This window comes from Lepisma saccharinum, chromosome 10, assembly GCF_977018435.1.
Source record: "Lepisma saccharinum chromosome 10, izLepSacc3.1, whole genome shotgun sequence".
Taxonomy (NCBI): Eukaryota; Metazoa; Arthropoda; class Insecta; order Zygentoma; family Lepismatidae; genus Lepisma; species Lepisma saccharinum.
Genome location: NC_139238.1, coordinates 16922377 through 16944705, shown reverse-complemented (window position 1 = coordinate 16944705; position 22329 = coordinate 16922377). Strand labels below are relative to the sequence as shown.

Below are 22329 nucleotides of genomic sequence, written 5' to 3'. Positions count from 1 at the left end.
TCCATTCAAACTTGTGATAACATTAGGTGTAGTTACTGCACAGCCTCCTGTTGCTCACATATTAGCCGGTAATTTACAAAAACACACGGGAACATTTGGGTAATACATAGAGGCACATATTTTTGGTAAATAAAAAAGCAAAATTTCGGTACAAAAACAGTCGATTTCGGGTTCAAAAGCGGTAAATAAAATAAAATTTCGGTGTTATAGCGGTGAATGATCACCTCAAAAGTGCTATATAAAATGACATTTTGGTTTTAAAATTGTGAATATAATCCTAAATTTTGATTTAAAAACTGCACTTGTTACACAAAATAAACGTATCCCTGCTAATAGCACATTTATGTAGTTACCAGAGTATTAAGTTTATTCCTGTGTAAAGGGGTCCATTTTTGCTTCTCAAATATTTACAGCAGAATACTTCAGACTTCAGAAAGTGTTGTGTCTGTATAAAAATGGTAAATTTCGTGTTAAGGAGTCGATTTCGCATTTTGCAGTTCATTTCAATTTTGTGACAAAACAGGGTAGAAAAATGCACCTCACACCTTTCAAAAACATGAGAAATGAACATTACAGCATGTTATTTCATATTTTCGTCAAAAACGAAATTTGCATGCCTCTAGTGATTGTAGTTAAATGGTCACATTTTGTTACTTAATATTTGCAACAAACTGCCCCACACTGGGGACAGTTGCACATTTTGTCTCTCACCCTCTTTAAATTGTATGTGGATTAATTGTAGTAAAATTAAGGAATATATTTTTTATTCACATTTATTCTACTTTGAGTATTGCACTTTACTTTAGAATAATAATTATTAATATACAGTGGAACCTCAATTTTGTTTTTCAGGGGACCAAGGTGGTTGAATGTGGGGTGGGAATGACTTGAAATTCAGGATAATGTAAAATGTGGGAAAGCTTTATGAGATATAGCTTTAATGGGACAATGAGAATGAAATACACTGTGTTCAGAAATTATTGATAGATTTTGTAAGGCCATATTTTCACCAAGGCCATATTTTCACCAATAGTGAACAAAAATACATGATACTACTACCATTTGAAACAGGAATATTTGCCATTTTACACGACCTTAAATGCATTCGTTGTGAACCCCATGTGTGGCAGGACATGTGTCTAAGCGGAACTTCCACTCTCGCCAAATCTTCTCAAGCATGTCTTGTGTGACGTTTCCGATGGGACTCTGTGTGTGATTTCTGCCTGTGGTGTTTCATCAAAGATTTTTTTTTTATTTCTCCACTTCCATGGACACTGCCAGAATTGCGAAGGTGAATGGACATCGCCATTGGAAATGTCACAAGACGTGCTTCAGAAGGTTTGGCGAGAATGGGCTAGAATGGAACTACTGCTTGGACACCTGTCCTGCCGCACATGGGGTGCACATTAAATGCATTTTAGGTCTGTGCAAAATGGCAAATATTCCTGTTTAAAATGGTGGTAGTATCATGTATTTCTGTTCACTATTGGTGAAAATATGGCCATTCAAAATTGATCAATAATTTCTGAACACCTTTCATAATGCGGTAAGATGTAAAATTGAAGAACATATGAGCTGGGTTCCTCTGTATTAACAAAATATGAAGGTTCTCAAAAGCAATACTTTATTTCAGCTTGGATTTGTTGATCCTGAAGGAAATAGTCCAAAAAATGGCTGGCATTGAGGCTGCTGAGGAAATGACGTCAGAGCAGCTAGATGCAATGGCTGGAGGGGAGCTACTCCGTGGTGAGGTAAGAAAGAATAGCTTAAAGAACTTTTCTTTGATATCCTTCATCATCTGCATGTCCTTGTGTAATTGCTGGCTACTTGAAAGCAAACGTTATCAAGCCTTTTTGGGCTGTTACGTACATCAAACAATTACAGCCCGATAATTTTATCCAACAGTGATACAGAACTTGCTGATTGTACTGGCGGTTACCCAGCTACCCAACATGTTTTTTTTCATAGCTTTGTGGTAGATTTGGGTGTGTTCAGTACATGATGGTACCATGTAGGTTCTTCTTAAAGGTTTACATAACTACTTTTTGTACATGCAAAATAATGTAATATGGTTATTTTGAATTCTTGCATTCCTTAGGAGTGTAAAGTGGCTGGTCATGTAAGGTGTGCTGTGTGTGTGTGTTTTTATCTTGGTGTAAACCTGAGAAAGTTCTGGGAAACAGGATGAAACATCACAGGAACAATAAAAAATAACATTCAAAATAACGGTATTAGATTATTTTGCACGGTGGTACCAAAGGCAATGTACCTGTACTGAGCAAATGCCATGCCATATTAGGTACATTTTGAAAATTAGAGTTGAGCAGATACCACTTTTAACTGGTATAAATACAATATGATATCCACCAATGTGCCTAGAGGCACATATTTTTGGAAAAAAAAAAGCAAAATCTTGGTACAAAAACAGTCAATTTCAGGTTCAAAAGAGGTAAATAATATAAAATTTCGCTATTATAGCGGTGAAAAAATGGTATATAAAATGGCATTTTGGTTTTAAAAATGTTAATATAAACCAAATTTGATTTAAAAATTGCACTTACTACACCAAATTAACATATCCCTTCTATTAGCACATTTATGTCATTCCCAGAGTATTAAGTTCATTTTTGTACAAAGGGGTCCATTTTTGCTTGTCAAATATTTTCAGCAGAATCCATCAATTTTCCATGAATTGCATAACTCTCAGGATAATTCTGACTTCAGAATTTGTCGCAACTCTAAATTTCGTGTTTGAGTCTATTTCGCATTTTGCAGTTCATTTCGCATTATTTCGTGACACAACAAGGTAGGAAAATGCACCTCACACCTTTCAGAAACATGAAAACATTACAGTGTGTTATTTCACATTTCGTGTTTTCGTCAAAAACGAAATATGCATGCCTCTACTAATGCCATAATGAAAACTGGAAAAATTCAAACTAGTTCAGAATATTTATAAATTTGAACATGTATGGTTTCCATTGAAGCTATGCTACAGCAATCTACAAGGTGGCTACTCACTGGGAATTATGCATGAATTTTTCTCCGTAGATGTGAAAAATTGTAACTTTTATTCCTCTAAATCCCATTGAATTTATATACTTATTTATAAATTCCTTGAGGCAAGTTTTTCGCAGTTTAGTTTTTATTTTTATCGAGGAAAAAAAAAACTGTGTGGAAAATATAAAAGACTTCAATCCATTGAATTTGTCCGAACAACTTATCTGACAGATGGAAGATTATTGCAAGATATCTTGAAGTTGATTAGGTAAATTTTAGTTTTGAAATAGAGAAGACATCTGCTTGTGCCCTTGAATTTTTGGAAAGTTCACCTTGAAAGCCGGGAATTATGCTTAACTTCAAGACTTCACATAATTATTTAATCACATACTCAGTTCCCCCCACAATCTTGTTGCATAAATTATGCATTTTTGCACAATTTCCAGGATAAGGTGTTGTGCTCCATTTTTGTGTACTGCATGAGCTTCTCAGATGGCAGAAAGGTAGGGATGTGCTGAAGCCGATTACAGATGTATGAAAATTGGCAGAAATTGCCATCGGCAAAAATCCGATATTTAAACCACTACAGATAATTCTAGAGTTTTACCTTCTAATAAGTTTTATATTTTAATTTTGTAAGAGTCATTGAGAGTTAGGTTAATGGATCTTCATCAGTGTGGAATTTTTAAGATAAAATTAGTGTAAAAACTCGCAGATCAACCTACCTCAATATCAGTACATTGCTGAACCAACTATTCCACGTGATCAGGATCCACTGTTGTATTGGAAATTCAAAAATGAGTATCCAAACCTGAAGCATGTGGCAAGAAAATACTTGATTGATTGGAAGCGGCCCCAGCACCCACCCAGCATCGAATGACATGGGTATCTGGGGGAAACCCTGGGGGGTAAAGGCAGTCAGGGGTGTGGTGCTGATCACATCACCCCCACGCACGACCGGATCAAGAAAGTGTGGGGCGTTACCCCCTATACGCCTTCATGGCGTGGTGCTAAGCACAGGGGAACACTTTACTTTACTTTACTTTGATTGATTTGGTATTTTAAGTCCACTTTATGCACAGTAAGGCTAATCGGGGCTGGACCTACAGTTTAAATTGGGATCTGAACCACTTGTACCTCCACCGGGTATGGAATCCGGGACCCCTGCAAGAAAATACTTGGGATAACTGCTGCATCAGTATTCAGTGAGTGAGTGTTCATTATTGCTGGACATATTTGCGATAAGAGAAGAAGTAGGTTACGTCCAGAAGTGCTTCCAAAATTCGTGTTTCTAAAGTTGAATCTGCCAGCATTAATTTTTTTATTATATCTGCGACAGTTCATCCTGGTTTCCCAGAACTTCCTCAAGCTTACACCAAGTGTAGAGTGACTAGCCATTTGAGGTTGTATGTTGTATGTGTATCTTGCTGTAAGCTTGAGAAAGTTCTGGGAAACCAGGATGACTGTCGCAGATAAAAGAAAAAATACTAAAAATAACTGCTTTCTTGTACATTTGCATCTCTTGAGAACATATGTGTACATATGATATGCAATAGCAATGTACATAGCAAATTTATTTTGTCATGCTGAAAATAACATCCCATTTCTGTTGAATAATCTTATGTATCGGAATCTGTTAAATATCGGCATCGGTAAATTTTCAGCTTCGTTACATCCCTACAGAAAGGTATTGAAAATCAAATTTCAGCTGATACTTTACAATACTGATGCATCGGTATCGGTCCAGTCCCGATTAGCCTTACTGTGCATAAAGTGGACTTAGAACACCAACTCAATCCAATGCATTGGTATCAGCTCAGCCCTAGTGATATCATTTATTGCTAAATTTGTATTTTGTTTTCATTTACAGGCAGGGTACTTTAGTCAAGTTAGAAACACAAAGAAATCATCGCAAAGACTGAAGGAAGCCCTTTCAGAGCAAAACTTGGCAGTAGCTCTATGTCTTCTAATGGCCCAGCAGAGATACTGTGCGGTGTATCGAGAAACAGAAGAGAGCCATTTGAAACTAGTGGGAAAATTGTATGACCAAGTAAGTATTGCAACCTAACAGAAATTATTCTTGGCCTGCAAACAGAACAAGATATCATTCTGATTAAGTTGGATTCATATTTGGAAAATTGTAAATTGCAAACCCTACACCCAGCCTTTCTGTATAAAGTTCTCCTTGGACATTCCAGCCAAGTGTTGGTGCGTTACTTTGAACACTTCTTTTTATTTCCCTTGTTCATTATGTTATGGGGTTCACGGGTAGCTGAATGGTTAACACTCTTGTATCTGTGTCTTGTGTCTGTCCCAGTTTCAATCCTCAATTGGAGGTCCAATGTTTCAGTGACAGTTTGGAAGCTGTTGGAAAGAAGAAGGAAGCACATAAGAGTCCCATCGCCGCTGTTTTCTGGCTTTCAAGTCTGGAGCTTTCTACTTCTTGTTTTCAAGTAACTCCACAATTATCCTCACTTTGCTGGCTCAACACCAACCTTTTTTGAGTTCCCTCTGAGAATCGAACCTGGCACCGTTCACACTGAAGGCAAGAGTGATAACCATTTTGCTAGGTGGAAATGTACAAATAATTATTATGGAGTGAATTTAGTTTTCTTATTCTTCAAAAGATTGTTGTTTTGTATCTGATATTTTGACACACATTTTGTAGTTCATATATTATTTTTTATTCATAAATTTAGTTGAATTTAGTATGGTAAGCATATTACATTTGCAGCAAATGCTTTGCACTTATTCCAAGAAATGAAATTTATATTGTAACTGACACATGTAAAAGTAAATAGAAGAAATATGTCAAATTCTAGGCTTCACAGTAGTTCACTTGTACAAAAAAATGCAGAAAGCACAAAATGAATACTAGACCTAAAGAGCCAAATGGTTCAAGTTGCCAAAAAAGAAAATTCTCAAGAACTCCCTGTCTAAGAAAGGCTAATTGAGATTCCCTATTGGATAGGCTAATTGAATCATCCGATTGATTGATTTAGTTCATTTCACTTCACTTTTCTGTCAATTGTGGCTAATCGCCAAGATATTGAGACTTCTGAGTACTACTCTACAAGTGCAACTGTGGAAAACAGTTACAAATAAACTTAGGAGCCCGATCGTCTCGATCGAGATGCTCTCATGTAACTCTCGGTGGCCTGATCGTCTTGAATCTCTTGGTTCATTTCACGTACAGCGGTATATCACTCATCTCTCTAGAGGGCAATTAGCCTCCGATCTACACTCGTTTAATTAAAACTCTGCATTTTCCTCAAAATCAGCCTGGGCATCAAGGGGGTTACATGTGAAAATGGCCTTGGGCTCCAATAGGTTAATGATCAAATACATCAGAATAATTGCCTTCATTTGTTACCTGTAGGAAAAAAAACAAAGACAAATATGTTACGAAGCCTCATTTTTGTCAAAAATTAAACCTAACTTGTTTTCATACTATGGGAATGAGAGATGCGGTAATAGATAATTAAGATACTCACGTTTTCCGCGAAGCTGTTTTACATTATTTTCTATTATTTCGGTAGCCACTGCCACCATCCTCATTGGAATTCGTTGTGTTGTTGCTTGGCGCGTTTCTGTTGTTTTTTCCTAAGTCGCCGCTAGGTGTGCTGCTGTCGCCTGCATGTCTGCGTATATGTCGTCTGCTGTTCACGGGTGTTAATTGCTGCAGTAACTTGTTATTGGTAAATTTTATGTTGAAACTTCTAACATTTTATGGCTTTGCAGCGTATGATTGTTGATTTCATAAAATATTTTTATTTTTTCAGTGTCAGGATACCTTGGTACAGTTTGGAACATTCCTTGCTTCAAGTTTGAGTTTGGAGGAGTATGCACAGAAATTACCAACCATACACAGTATGCTGGCTGATTATCACATTCATGCTGATGTGGCTTTTTTCTTGTCACGGCCAATTTTCACGCATGAAATAACTGTAAGTATTTATTTTTCATTTATCTTGGAGACCTTTCAGGCCAAGGCTATGAGTGACAGGTGTTTCACACTGAAATGAATACAAACTGCTTGCACTGAAATAGGCACTTTCTCTTCCTCTGTATGTGTACAGTGGAACCTCGATTTTAAGTTTTTCAGGTGACCAAGCTGAAAACTTAAAATGCAGGAAAATGTAAATTCGAGGAATGTTTTATAACATTTTGTTATGTTCTGACCATCAAGATTGAATGAGTAATGTGCAAGAATGTAAAATCAGGGAATGTAAAATCTCAATTCCACTGTATTAGGGATGGAACAGATTAATCAGTACTCTATTGGTATCTGCCTATATAGGCATGTCGGTAAAAGTACCGATAATTTTACGAATCTGATATATGTATAAAAGAATCTTACAATTTAGTGCAATATTGTGCCATTCTGTTATAATTTTTATTGATATAAAAATGTAATGTCTAATATGCAGTGGTGGCTCAGTCGGTAATGCGTCTGACTACCATAGTAAAGGTCCCAGGTTCGATCCCCGGCCGGTTCAAGTCCGGGAACTTTTCTAACGGAAGCAGCCCCGGCACCCACCCAGCATCTAATAACATTGGTACCTGGGGGAAACCCTGGTGGGTAAATAATAACATTGGTACCTGGGGGAAACCCTGGTGGGTAAAGGAAGTCAGGGGCGTGATGCTGATCACATCACCCCCACTCACGACCGAATCAAGAAAGTGTGGAGCGTTACCCCCACACCCCATATACACCTTCATGGCGTGTTACTATGCACACAGGGGAGTACTTTACTTTTTTGCACTTTTTTTTTTAAATATGCAGTTTCTTCTGCATTGCAAAAGCTTCATCCATCTAGTAAACTTCATTTATTAAGGAGCCCTAGTATGTATAAAAAAGCCAGTGCTCGTGCATGACCAGCAGACAGGTGACGTGATGGACATTATTGAGAAAACAAACCTGGTCTGAGTAACACACAAGCAACATGCGTAGCTTCTTTGACTCTGATACAAAGAAATGTATTTATTTCCGATGGTTTATTTCCAAGTGACAAAATAAGGCTAGGGTTGAACCAATACCGATAATAGTGACAAATTCCCACCAGTGCTGATACTTGAAAATTGTAACCATTCAATACTGTTTTGAATATTAATTAATTTTAGCATGTAGGCCTTGTAATGGACCTGTAGCACCGCTTTAATCATTTAATTACGTAGTTCATTTTTCTCCACAATGCTCTTGCAAACATAATGTAAATTAGATAGTTAAAAAATCAGTCAGCATTTTGCATGTACCCCAGGTGTCTAAAAGCCTGAAAAATACTTAGATTAACTTTGGACTGATCCTTTCTGACATTAGTTGATACCCCCCCCTTACATTGTGTACAAGAAATTTCTTGTTTCCGCGTTGTGAATTGATAGTTTTTTACTATTGATTTTGAAGGCCCAGGCAGCAAACAAAGAAGGGACGTGCACCATCTCCGTCCCCAATACCGTATATTCAGTGAAGCAGGGCAGTGAGCCTTAATGGTATTTAATATATAATCGAAATTAATTGTAAAAACTATCAGTTAACAATGCGGAAACACGAAATGTCTCATACACAATAGTACCCCCCCCCCCCCTTCCTCCACATTGTTTTCTGTGTTGGCCCTGCCTTATCTGAAATGTATGTCCCTTGTCAACAAGTTGGTAACACATGTGGGATATCATACCTCATCATTTTTAAAACTTATAAATTCAATTCTATGTTTCATTTTTTCTTCCAGAGTGAATTTGATGCAATGAGGAGAGATAATCCAAACAGCACAAAAGATCAAGAATGCCAGATGTATGTGCAAGCAGCAGAGAAGGTGATAAGTCCTCTTGTGAATTCCATGCGACCTTTACACCCACCGAAAGTATGGGAAGACATTTCCCCTCAGTTCCTAGTGACATTTTGGTCCCTGTCCATGTATGATCTCTTTGTTCCTAAAGAAAGTTACGAGAGAGAGAGAAACCGGATATGGCAGACATCCCAACAACTGATCCAGAAAGATAGTGTAAGTATTAATTTATTATTACAAAGGAAGTAAAAAACTAGGTGCAGCTTAAAATTTCTATGCCATAAATCAAGTTGTGGACTCTTTTTAACACTTTTATTGCCAGCCAGTTTCTATTAGGATGTATGTATGTACTCCCAGGCTCTGGATGAATATGGATGTATCTGCCACTGAGGGTTTCCATTTCGAGTCCTGGCATGAACATTGGTGTTCCTTTGTGAGTGTCCTTCATCACTGTGAACATGCATATTACATTTTTGACACAAACTCAAAATGTAAGATTACATGTTGTAATGTTCATTTTCGAAAGATTAGAGGTACACTTTCCTACCAAATTGTGTCCCAAAATGAACTGCAAAATGCAAAATAAATGCGTGGAATTTGGGTCAAAATTATCTTCTGTTATGCAAAATCATGAAATTTTATTTAATTCTGCTTAAGAATCAAAGATGGACATCTTTACACAGGAGTAAACTTAATGCTCTGATAACTGCATAAATGCGCTATTCGAGAAGAAATCTTTGTTTTATGTAATAATTTAAAAATCAAATTCAGGATTATATTCACCATTGTAAACTGCTCGATCCAGAAATGAACCCAATGTTTATAGCAAAATATTGATCCTTTATTCACCATAAATATTTGGCCTTAGCTAAAGAAAATTGGAATACTATAATTTAGGGATGGGCCGATATGAAGTTTTGTCTAATACCGGTAAAGTACTAATATAAAATTGACTGATAATCAATATTCTACCAGATATAAAATTCCAAATGGTAGCAATTTGTTCTCACTGAAGGAATGATCTTAACAGACTTTTCCCTATTTCAGGGGAGTAAAGGAAAGAAAGAACAAGAACGATGCAGTAACTTGAAAAAAAATTTAGATGATGAGGAAGCAAAGCAACTTGAGCATGTGGAAAGAGTTCTGACAAGACTAAAACAGGTAAGTGTGAATAGCTTTTTTAGAGCATGTTTGATATGTGGAAATTGCTTTTACAACCATCTACTTTTCTCTTTATTCCACTTGCAGATTGAGAAGAGTGGAACCCTGCATGGATTTTTTTACCTTTCACGCTTTTAATACAGTATGCAATTTCATTAAGACAGTAAAAGCTAGTATTTTTCATGCTTTCATTAGTTGAACAACATGCAAATCATCTTAAATACCTCATGAAAATCCACACAAAAACATAAAGTTTAGGTTCCGCTATATCCATGAAATCCATTCTACAAATTTATTTAATGCATTTATGAGACACCACCAGTTTTATAACTTGAGTTGGTAAGTGAGACTTTCAAGAATTGTGAAACATTTCAGACTTCAGTCTTATTTAAAACCAAAAAGGTCAAATTGCCCACTCGGTTATGGTAGCATAGGAAGTAGCTCACACCATTAGCAGAAGAAGAGTATTGTTTTACATTAACTAATAGGAATATGTGAATTCTGCATTTAAACAATTTAGATGTCATTTATGTAAATACATTGAATAAACTTTAAAACAAAACACACAAAAAATTAATAATTAACAATTCGTGTAACACATTAATGGAAAACTCCATGACACAGTTTTATATCCATAAATCAATGCATCTATTTCTTCATTATGAATCCTGTTTATCACTGGGATTTATGACATAGACTGTAGATACATCAAAAATTGACTTCTTGCCAATATATTTTTTAAAATCCTCACTTTTTATTTCATCAAGTTATCTTATCAACATTTTGCATATCTTTTACCAGTACCTATAACCAAACTGCTTTTATGTCTAGTATACCAAAATAGACTAGATATTAGTAACTGTGGCTGTTTTTTTTATTATTATTTTTTAAAAATAGTACAGTGTTTTCTCTTGTAGTCTACAGTTATTACAAGCATAAAAACACCTTCATGATGGTTGCGGTAAACGCGGTTTAAAATTACTTATGTGAAATTTAGAAAATTTCGCACTTCCGCTTTGCTCATATAAGATACAAAAGATATGCCGATGACACCATAGTAATTTACAAACAGGAAGAGGACCTAACCCATCTCCTAACTGCCCTCAACAACATGCACCCTAACATAAACTTCACTGTTGAAAGGGAACAAAATGGCCACCTTAACTTTCTCGACCTCAGCATCCGACAACACCAAGACAAATTCATCATATCCGTATACAGGAAACCAGGTTCGGGCACCCAGTACATCCATGCAAAATCCAACCACCCACCAAAACAGAAAGCTGGAGTATGGATGAACTTTTACAGAAGAGCCTTCACACACAGCTGCACAGAAGATGACCTGCATGATGAAATAGCATGCGTAATTGAAATAGACCTAAACAACGGTTACACCGAGCGCCAACTATCCATGTGGTGCGCAAAAACAGAAGTCCAGCTCAGACACCCAAGAAACAGAGATAACCTGAACCAAAATCCTAAACCCAAATGGATCGCCTTTCCATACCACCCCACCACATCTGGCAAATTTGCCAAGGCCCTCAAACCTTTCAACATCCGAGTGGCACACAAACCCATATCCCAAATCGGAAGAGCACTACCCAACTTCAAGAGATACTACCTACCCAAACTTGCATCCCCCCGGTGTCTACAAGACCACATGCCAATGCCACAACACCTACATTGGCAGAACCATCCGCACTGTCCAAGAACGGATTAACGAACACGTAAAAGATGCCAAAATTGACACACCAAAATCATGCCTCTCCCAACACCTCCACTCCACTAACATGTCCTCCATATCTCTCTCTTTTCTCTCTCCTCCTTCCTCTTCCTCTCTCTCTCTCTCTCTCTCTCTCTCTCTCTCTCTCTCTCTCTCTCTCTCTCTCTCTCTCTCTCTCTCTCTCTCTCTCTCTCTCTCTCTCTCTCTCTCTCTCTCTCTCTCTCTCTCTCTCTCTCTCTCTCTCTCTCTCTCTCTCTCTCTCTCTCTCTTTTCTCCCCAACCGGCTCTGTCATAGAAAACACCATCAAAGAAACCCATGCTATCATCCAACAGAAACCAGCACTGGACAGGCACACCCAACTTGGCACCCTGCCCTCAGAAAGATCCCCGACCTGAAAAAGAAAAGATGCAGTGCACATACTCGACCCCCCCCCCCCCTTTCCAGCCACGTGGGGAACAGGAACGGCACATTTCCAAGCAGCTCGGCCCAGCCCCCCAACCCCCAACTGGCAACGCCACCTGACAACAGGAAGTAGACGACGCAAACCAAGATGCGCATGCCAGCGCCGCCGAACGGGAGAAATCCCAACTACCGCCACCCGGGAACAAACAATGCGGTGATGCGGTACCATCTCCGCTTCAAACGCCGTACCCTTTCGTGAATGAAGACAGTGAATCTTCGAAATTAATAGGATTTAACCATTAAATTGTGCAATGCGGAAGTGCGAAATTTTCTAAATTTCACGTAAGTAATAAAAACACAGTTTATCATTCTGACGTTTCAGGAGATTACACGCTCTCTTCATCAGACAATAAAACAGACTGCTTTTTTTCACAGTTAAGTTGCTATATTACAACAATGTAACATTGACAACTTCCATTGTATAACTGATTCTTTTTTGTTTAAAAAAAATAACCATTGTTATAACTATATCTTTAATCAAAGTTAAAAGAAATGTCTGATGAAGGGAACGTGTGTTTTCCTGAAACGTCGCAACGATAAACTGCGTTTTTATGCTTGTAATAACAGTAGACTCCAAGAGAAATAATTCTACAATGCAAGCAATGCATACACACAAGAAAAATTAGTACAGTAGTTGTTGATTAACTGAGTATTCACTAATAAGTTCAAGTTTCATTTTTCCGTGGAGTTTTTGTTTGTTTTTGTATTGCGTACATGCCTGATGAAGCTACCAGACAGATGGAGAAATCGATCGCGAACAAAAGATGTGCAGAAAAATAAAACATGAACTTATTAGAGAACTTATAACCTCTCTCCACATAAATTCCAAACAGATATCTTTTGATACAGTGTAACTGAGTATTAACAAAATTAAGATTTAAAAGAGAAAATGTTCCAGCTTTTTAAGCTATATTATTGATAAGAATCAAATTACATGTATATATCTTATTGCAGGAGAAGGATTCCTGGTTTTTATCAAGGTCTGCAAAGTCAGCAAAAAATGAGACAATCACCCAACTTTTCCAGCTGTGCCTCTTCCCTCGCTGCATTTTCACGGCTACAGATGCAGTGTATTGTGCAAAGTTTGTTCACACTATCCATAGTCTAAAGACTGCAAACTTTTCCACCTTGCTGTGTTATGATAGGGTGAGTATTTGTTCTAGTAATAATGTTAAGAATGGGGGTAAGGGATATCCTAATTTACCTGAAAAACTATAAGGTTTTCAAAACATCAAGTTATCAGCATTTTGCAGTAGAGTCGCCCCAGAAATGTGTCTCCTGGTATTGCAAATTACTTTTAAGTAGCTCTGTCTGATATTGTCTGATGTAGATACATTGATACCAGCCTAGCGGCGATTATGTACCAATGTTATTTTGGAACATCATGGAAACCATATCATGGCAATCTACTCAAGTTTCGATGTAAAATATTCTATAATTGCATGCGATGTATTCATTTAGTAACAAGATTAATCTCTTAATTGCTAAAATAATAAGAAGTATGCACTTTGCACAATTTGCAGGGCATATATAGACTCTTTGAGTGTCACATGACATTTTCGTGGACTCCGGAAAGTGTTGGCTGGTATCTGTCCCACCACTAATATGTATAAATATTTTGAACAACTTTTAATTGTTACAGTATATCGGTATCAACACTTCCACCAGCTCTCAAAATGATATGCATAAAAGCAATAACAAAATGAAAGAATTGGACACTAAATTACTAGTTATTTATAGAAATGTCTGATCGGTAAAATTTGGTTTGACAATTTCACTGATGAATCAAAAATACTAATAAGTGTATCTATTAATCTGTTCCATTTTGTACCATATGGTGTGTATTTTATAGTATTAACTTTCTGTAAATTAATTCTCTTTGGTTATGTGTGCTTAGTTGCTTTGTTTTTTCTTTGTAGCTGTTCTGTGACATAACATACACTGTTACTTCCTGTACGGAGAATGAGGCTAACCGATATGGCAGGTTTCTGTGTGCCATGTTAGAGACTGTGATGAGATGGCACAAAAGTCAGGAGATATTTGAGGAGGTAATGTTTCAGTTCCAGTTTGTAGCCGTCTTTCATATGAGGTGACCAGTTACAGCTACTGGGCAAATAACCTGCAACTGAAGTCAACCATTTGTATCGCTTGCAGGTGCATAAGCAGAGTGTTTGCTGACCGGGAATTCCTTGATTTCTATGTGAATTTTCTTCACAAATAAAGTGCAACACCTAGTATGAAATTTTAAGATATTTATAAAGATTCCACTCAAATTAACTAACTAACTCTGTAACCTTCTTAAACCCGAAGGTTTATGGCTGCTGCAACACAAGCCTTCCATCTGTCCCTATCCTGGGCAAGATCAATCAAATCTTTTCTATCCTTACCAATTTCCTTTAGGTCCATCTCAACGTTATTCCTCAGTCTTCATCTTGGCCTTCCTACAGGTCTCTTACCATCAGGTTTCACAACAAGAATCCTGTAAACTCTTCTTTCCTCTCCCATTCATGCCAGACGGCCTGCCCACCTAAGTCTTCTTGATTTAATTATTCTAATAATATCTGGACATTAATACGTATTTTTCTAAGGATTTTATTTTCAAATACTCTTAATTTATGTTCCTTTTAATGTAAAGGACCAAATTTCACACCTATATAATACTAGAGGCAAAATTACTGATTTTTATATTTTAACTTTTAGTTTCTTAGATATCATATGAAGTTTATGAAGAGAAAAGTAACATGCATTCTTGAATTAAGTCTGCATTAGGGATGGGCCGATATGAAATTTTGGCCGATACCGATGAAGTAACGATATAAAATTTACCGATACCGATAACCGATATTCTACCAATCCGATATAAAATTAGTAGAGGCACATATTTTTGGTAAATAAAAAGGCAAAATTTCGGTACAAAAACTGAGTCAATTTCGGGTTCAAAAGCGGTAAATAAAATAAAATATTGGTGTTATAGAGGTGAAAAAATGGATGAAAAGTGGTATATAAAAAGACATATTGGTTTTAAAATTGTGAAAATAATCCTAAATTTGATTTAAAAACTACACTTATTCCACAGAATTAACATTTCACTTCTAATAGCACATTTATGTAGTTAACAGAGTTTTAAGTTTATTTCTGTGTAAAGGGGTCCATTTTTGCTTCTCCAATATTAACAGCAGAATTAATCAATTTTCCGGGAATTGCATAACTCTCAGGATAATTCAGACCTCTGAAGGTGTCGCGTCGGTATATAAACGGTAAATTTCGTGTTTAAGAGTTAATTTCGCTTTTTGCAGTTCATTTCGCATTATTTCGTGACAAAATATGGTCACAAAATGCACCTCACACCTTTCAAAAACATGAAAAATTAACACTACAATGTGTTTTTTCAAATTTCGTTTTTTCGTCAAAAACGAAATATGCATGCCCCTAAAAATTAGAAATGGTCCTTGAAGAACCTGAAAGGTTCATTGACCTCCTTAATAAATGTATGTTTTGAGGTGACTGCAGTGAAAAAGAAATTGCATATTTAGACATTTATTTTTTAGAAATTTGGACATGGAGATTATCCATAAAAATTACAACAAAATGGCAGAATTTTCCACTAAATTATCAGATATTTATCGATATATCGGATCGGTAAAATAATCGATAATTTTACCGATAAACCGATACACCGATATGCCTATATCAGCCGATACCGATAGAGTACCGATTAATCGGTCCCATCCCTAGTCTGCATATTCGAGTATTTCACTTCAATTATAAACATCAATTTAACATTGTTTTGGTTTAAAATATTAAAAAAATACATCCGAACATAATAATACCTGTTATGTAATTACAAAATACAGTTTTTTCCCACATAATATTCGTACAAAATCAATGGAAACTGAATTTTGCATAACTTCCAGGATAATTAAGACTCCACAAAAGTATTGTGTGGCGTCTTTAACACTCAAAACACCAGAATAGTATTGGCTGGTATCAGTAAATAAGAACCTACTAATACTTTCCTGTACCAATACCACTGATATTGGCTGATACCAATACATCGGCATAGTATCTGCTCAACCCTGATAAAACCCTTGAAATTCAGGAAAAATTAAAATCTAAAAAAAGTTTACAACGTGTTGCTTTATTTGTGTCATTAAAATTCCATCTATAATGTGCTAATATGTGAAAATTGAAGTTCCACTTTAGTTACAATAAGCATTGTCTACCGTTTGATTTTTTCATTTTCAGGAATGTTCAAATTACCCTGGATTTGTCACAAAGTTCCGTGTTTGTAATCAGTTTTCCGAATCCAATGACCATGTAGGGTATGAAAACTACAGACATGTTTGCCACAAATGGCACTATAAAATCACAAAGGTAAGCACTGTGATATAATATATTTTTAAATTGGACTTTCTAGTTTTCACATTTGTTGGGTTTTTTTTTTCTGATGAAGGAATGCTATAGTTTTAGGTAATCTCCACAGAGCTTTGTATTTGTCTTGAGTGTCTAATTTCATCTGTTTTGATGATTTCTCAGAAGCATTACTTTGTCATATATACAGTAATTTTTGAGTTGAGAATTACATTCAGAAAAGGCAATTTTTGTAATTTATTCCAAGTTTTGGCATGTGTGAAAAATCATAGCTGTAAGAATTGTTATGTTGTCTTTGCTATTTTCCAGGCCTTGGTTGTGTGTCTGGAATCAAAAGATTACGTCCAAATCAGGAATTCCCTTATCATCTTGATGAAGATCCTGCCTCACTTTCCAGTCCTTATAAAACTGGGACAAATCATTGAAAAGAAGATAGACAAGGTAATAAGAAATTGCATAATTTTTCTTGTATGTATGTATTGCTTGCTTGTAGAATTATTTCTCTTGTAGTTTAAGGTATGCAAACATAGAAACACAATTTTTGATGTAACATTTTGGGAGAAAAGTTGCAGTTATAGTTATAACTAACATTGTTGTAACTGTAACATTAATCAAACTAAAAATAAATGCTTGATGGAGGGAACATGTGTTCATCCAAAACGTTATGTCAAAAATTATGATTGTATCAACTGTAAACTACAAGAGAAATAATAAATATGCAGTTACAACATTTTTACAATATATTTGTTATTAAAAAATAGATATGTATTGTGCTATAAGTGTACTTATAATACAGGTATGTCATTTTATATACTGGTTTTGATGCCAAAATGTAGTCAATTTTTGTACCTAAATTTTGATATTTTATTCACCATAAAATTAATAATTGCTTGTAGGTGAAAGAAGAGGAAAAGAACCAGAGACAAGACCTTTTCATTTTAGCAACAAGCTACAGCGGTCATTTGAAATTAAAGACTCCAAGTATGATGAAGGAGAGTGACTTCCATATTACTGACAAAGTAAGTATTTCATTATTAGATTAGCATCTTTGTACTCGCTATTTTATTTAATATTTGTTGTAGGAATGGAACATATTGTTACTCTATTGGCTGATATAGGCATATCAGTTCTCCAAATAATATTTCCCATCTGATATTTCAATAAATATCCTGTAAGTTAATGCAAAATTCTGCCATTTTGTTATATTTATGAACGTAAACCTGTAATTGATACATATTTGGTTGTAGTGAGTGTTTAAATATGCAACACTGAAACAAAGGCAAACATTCTTCAGAAATGAGAGGAAATGAAGTTGCAATTTCAAGATTGTGTATTGTGCTGTCTCCAAGTTTTAAAAAATGCTGAGCAATTCCACACAATCTAAATTTTATGAAAATTATGCAATTTTAATTATTTGTGGTACAACACTGTGGGAAAAATGGATTTTATGATTGATTACCTTGTGTGAAATTACGAATATTTTAAAGCAACATTCTAGTAGATTCCTATTGTATAGTTCCAGTGCAAGACTTATGTAGTTAATAATAATATTCTGATCTACTTTGAATTGTTACAATTTTCAAATATCAGTATAAGTGGCAATTGCTAAGAGTATTGGGATTGCTATCAATACAAAGTTGTATGCTAGGGCTGATCCAATATCTCTCTGAACTGATACCCATACTGATTCTGATATTCTTACATATTCACACCGACACCCATGCTTGAAAATTGTAACAATTAGATGGTGTTCCAAATATTGATTAATATTAGTGTGTAAGTATTCCATTCCAATTATATGCATCAATTTATCAAAAGTTTTGATTTAAAATGTTCAAGAGTTACCTAACATCAGAATATTAAAATTAGGGATGGGACGATATGAAATTTTTACCGATACCGATAAAGTAACTTAAGTAATTTCGTCCACAGATCATTCAATGTTAAGAGTTTTGAAATGAATGCACATTTCCATTGACAAAATATAGGATTTAGATATTAACGAAAAAATAAACTTTCATAATGATATATTAGTTTGCAGGTTAAGTGGTAGTGCTGCCGCAGGCTGAACTTCGCCCATGAATAAATAATCTCTATTTCTAGCCGAGCAACTCGAACATCATTTTAAAATTTTAATTATATTACAGTACTGAACAAATTCCAATCATGAACAAAGTGCACTGTGAATAACTGACAATGCAAGAAAATCTAAAAATCAGAAATGTAAAATCAGGGGTCTACTGTATTTCTTGTCAGTCACACTGATTTCCCAAAGGTAACATTTTTTGACATCATTGCTGAATTTATTTTTATCTTATATTATAAATTGTTTTATTTTCCTGTACTATTTTGATTGCCTGTTTGGACATTAACTGATTTTTATTTTCTCCATCCATTGCATAAGCAGCCATCCAAGAGTGCCCAGGAGCAGTCTCAGAAGCAGGATGCGATGAACAATTCCGTTACAGCAAGTGCAAATAAGCAGTTGAATGGGGAGGTCAAGTTAGGTAAGTAGCATTAGTTGGGTGTGTATGATGTTACAGGAAAGCCAAGAAAAGAATGTTGGTGTGAAAAGGATATGATACATAAAAAATTGAGGTTCCACTGTATACGGAGAGGATAGATTAACTAAAACTATTCAGTATTATCAAGTGGCCTCTAATTTAGTGCAAAATTATGTCAAGCACATTTTTTAAGACTTCATAACTTCAAACTTCTCCAAACAAGAAATTCTATCCACTCTACAAATTCATGACCTTTCTCTTCGCCGTCAACTCTCAGATTTAACACTACTCTTCAGAATCATCAATGGACAACTTTTCACCAGCGAACTCTTGCCACTTCTTAATATCAGAATCCCACGTCCCAACAGTAAATGCAACAACTTCTTTTACATTAAATCTTCAAGGCTATCCTTAGAACAAAGATCACTTCTCAACAGGCTACAAACCATTTACAACTCATTAAAAGACGCTCCGGGCTTCCATTTATCAAAGCAGACTTACAGAACGGCGTGCATAAAGCAGCTGAAGTATAAATAATATTATTCTTGATCTAGTTGTTATTATTCTTGTTATATATGTATATGTGTGTGTATGTGTCCATCTTATTATTTTGTTTATTTCTTTTCCGGTTGATATCCTGATGTAAAATGGATTTTTCTGTATTCAGGACTTTTCAAATAAATAAATAAATAAATAATGTTCATGTGATATGCACACATTATCAGCATTAGCTTGTGCTGCTGCTTTGTACTCTTTTTTAGTACTAGCTGTTATAAACGGAAATGAACTCCACCCATGAAAATGAACACACACATGCTGTTTCTCATCTCTATGCACCTCAGGTGGGTCATGATTTCGACGGTGGCCAGATCACGAGCTACTGTTCGACAGGCTGCTTAACACTCTCATGGGACTCCTCGTGCTCTCGGTAGTGATAATAATCATAGTATCGCTCACCATACTGGTCATTTTTGCTTGCTCTCTGCTCCAACTTCTCTGCATACCTCTCTTCCTAAAAAAATGTAAAATCCGAGAAAATTTTATAGCATTTTGCTGTATTGGAACCACCAAGATCGAATGTATAGTGCACGAAAATGTAAAATCACTGTTGCACTGTATACTGAAAAGCAGTGCTCGAAAAATTTTCTTCAAAGCTAGGCGCCAGCACTGAAAATCAGGTGCCAGGAAACCACCTATTAGCAATTGTGCACACTACAAAAGTCACGCAATCCAAACTTCGAAAACGTATATTATGAAAATCGTAAGAGATATTTACACAGCGTTTTCTGCACTAAACTAATTTTGTAGGCTATCACTGGGTTCATAAATTTATATTAGCCTTTAACTAAATAAAGGCAATTATATTATTTAAAAAAAACATTGTTAATTTGCTGAAAACATCTGAGAATTGATTTTCAACAAAAAATACCAACAATTTGTGGGATCATATGTTGGTGTTTGGCTGGTTTTAAAACAGTCGCTTTGTGAGGTACAGCAGAAGCAGGGCTTTTTTATTGGAAAACCTCTTGCACATGAGTGTAAGAATGAGTAGTAAAATACTCTTCAGCTTCAGCAATGCACACGCACTGCTCCAATGATACGCCATGCTGAATGAATTAAGAAAACAGGCACAGTAGTGGCGAAAGTGAGCGAAGAGAATTCAATGTAACCAGGGGCAGCCTCAAGAGTTCAATTTCGGTACAAAATCTTGATTTACGATTTTTCACGTAAATGTGTAGCCTATACTTAGACACATGTTGCATGCGACTGTTGCGAATATTTCAACCTGCTAGTGTTTCCATATACGGAGATACGTCCCAAAAATGACACTTTTCACTTACCTATAAAATCGCCAGTCAAAAATTCATCAACCGTTGCACATGACAGACTGACATGGCATCAGTCATCAAATGTCTAATTATGACCCTTCGATAATTTCTTACATATTTTTCTTACTCAGAATTTCATTTCTGGAAAAATTAGAATGTTGCTTTCTGTCAGTTATGAATTTATATAATTTTCTGTACGGAGTGAACTGATAATTTTAAGCATTGAAAAATATCTCAATGGATGAGGCTTTATAGTGCAGAAAACCCGGTGTAAATATCTCTTACGGTTTTCATGATATACATTTCCAAAGTTTGGGTTGTGTGATTTTTGAAACACACTGTATAAGATGCTGAGCATCACGGTTATCAAAACATCGCTAAATTATTTGAGAAAGCAGGAAATGGGGTGTTGGGGGACAAAGGGTAAGAAATTGTTACTGACACTATGGAATGTTCACAACTTTGATAAAAAAAAAAATTAAAAAATTGCTAATTTACGATGTACTGCAATTTGAACTTAGAATCATCAAAATTTCGTACATATTACAGCAAAAGATCACAGTCGCGAGGCTGAAATTTTTAGTCACCCTGGGGACCGGGATTTTTTGAGCCCTGCTGAAAAGCATTCGTTCCCTGAAATGTGAATAATACAGAAAGCATTTTTTGAAAGAATTGTTAACGAGACATGCACAGGTTTTAATTGAAAGTGGTATCAATTCATGACAATATATTGCATCATAGTTTCTGGTTTTAAAAACATGGGCTAATTTTTTTGAAAATATTGTAGAGCGAGAGAGATCATCTGACAAACACAGCTCTGACAAGTCAAAGGATCAAATGTCCAAAGAAGGAAAAGAGAAGACCAGAAGAAGTGCTGGAAAACAGCTGGCTGAATCCAAGCAAAGTGGGTCAAAAGGAGATGGAAGTTCTAGCCAGGGTGAAAGCAAAAGGGAAACTGCAGGGTAAGTAAATGTATATCAGAACCACTTTTTTCCTCTTGTTTTAACTCATTTGGTGCATCATTTTTATGTGTTTTTAAACTCCTGTAAGTACTCGAGGAAGCCAAAGCATCGAAATAAATTCACAACTACTTTTAAGTACACTTTTTAAAATTTTATTTGTTATCCTTTATTACAATATTATCTGTGGTATCTCCCAAATATAGCTGTGTGATATCAAAGGTCAAGATTGTTTGAATATCACTTTAATTAAATATCTTTCAGTTTGATGTTCGTATTGCAATTTTAACTAGGTGTATTGTGTTGTTCTTTGGATAAGCAAAATTTTGACTCCTTGAACACAATGGAGTCATTTAATCTGTAGTCTATAGTTCTAACAAATTCTTTGAATAAGAAGAAAATAGCAGTCCCAGTCCCCCAAGTTTACGATCTCCACGTTTTGTTTGTTTTCGAGACACCAGCATCACTTAACTCCCTTGACAAGAGTCAAACAATATGGTTGACATGCTGAGACATGTTTGTGGAGAACTGGA

The 22329-nt window shown here is 35.7% G+C and overlaps 1 protein-coding gene across 6 annotated transcripts in view; it reads left to right on the top strand.

Annotated features, from left to right (window-relative positions):
* tho2 (THO complex subunit 2-like protein) overlaps positions 1 to 22329 on the top strand; it is a 128132-nt gene that overhangs the window by 31338 nt on the left and 74465 nt on the right. For 5 of the 6 annotated variants that reach the window (XR_014442289.1, XM_083129607.1, XM_083129605.1 and 2 more), the window contains exons 14-25: positions 1634 to 1751; positions 4871 to 5050; positions 6783 to 6947; positions 8730 to 9002; positions 9834 to 9947; positions 13088 to 13279; positions 14053 to 14181; positions 16379 to 16507; positions 16814 to 16945; positions 17401 to 17523; positions 18909 to 19011; positions 21625 to 21799. Coding sequence is in view for 5 of the 6 variants with exons in the window: in XM_083129607.1 (XP_082985733.1) it covers positions 1634 to 1751; positions 4871 to 5050; positions 6783 to 6947; positions 8730 to 9002; positions 9834 to 9947; positions 13088 to 13279; positions 14053 to 14181; positions 16379 to 16507; positions 16814 to 16945; positions 17401 to 17523; positions 18909 to 19011; positions 21625 to 21799 (1833 nt within the window). In the remaining variant the exon portion in view is untranslated. The remainder of the gene's footprint in view (positions 1 to 1633; positions 1752 to 4870; positions 5051 to 6782; positions 6948 to 8729; positions 9003 to 9833; positions 9948 to 13087; positions 13280 to 14052; positions 14182 to 16378; positions 16508 to 16813; positions 16946 to 17400; positions 17524 to 18908; positions 19012 to 21624; positions 21800 to 22329) is intronic. The other variant, XM_083129603.1, reaches the window with a different exon arrangement.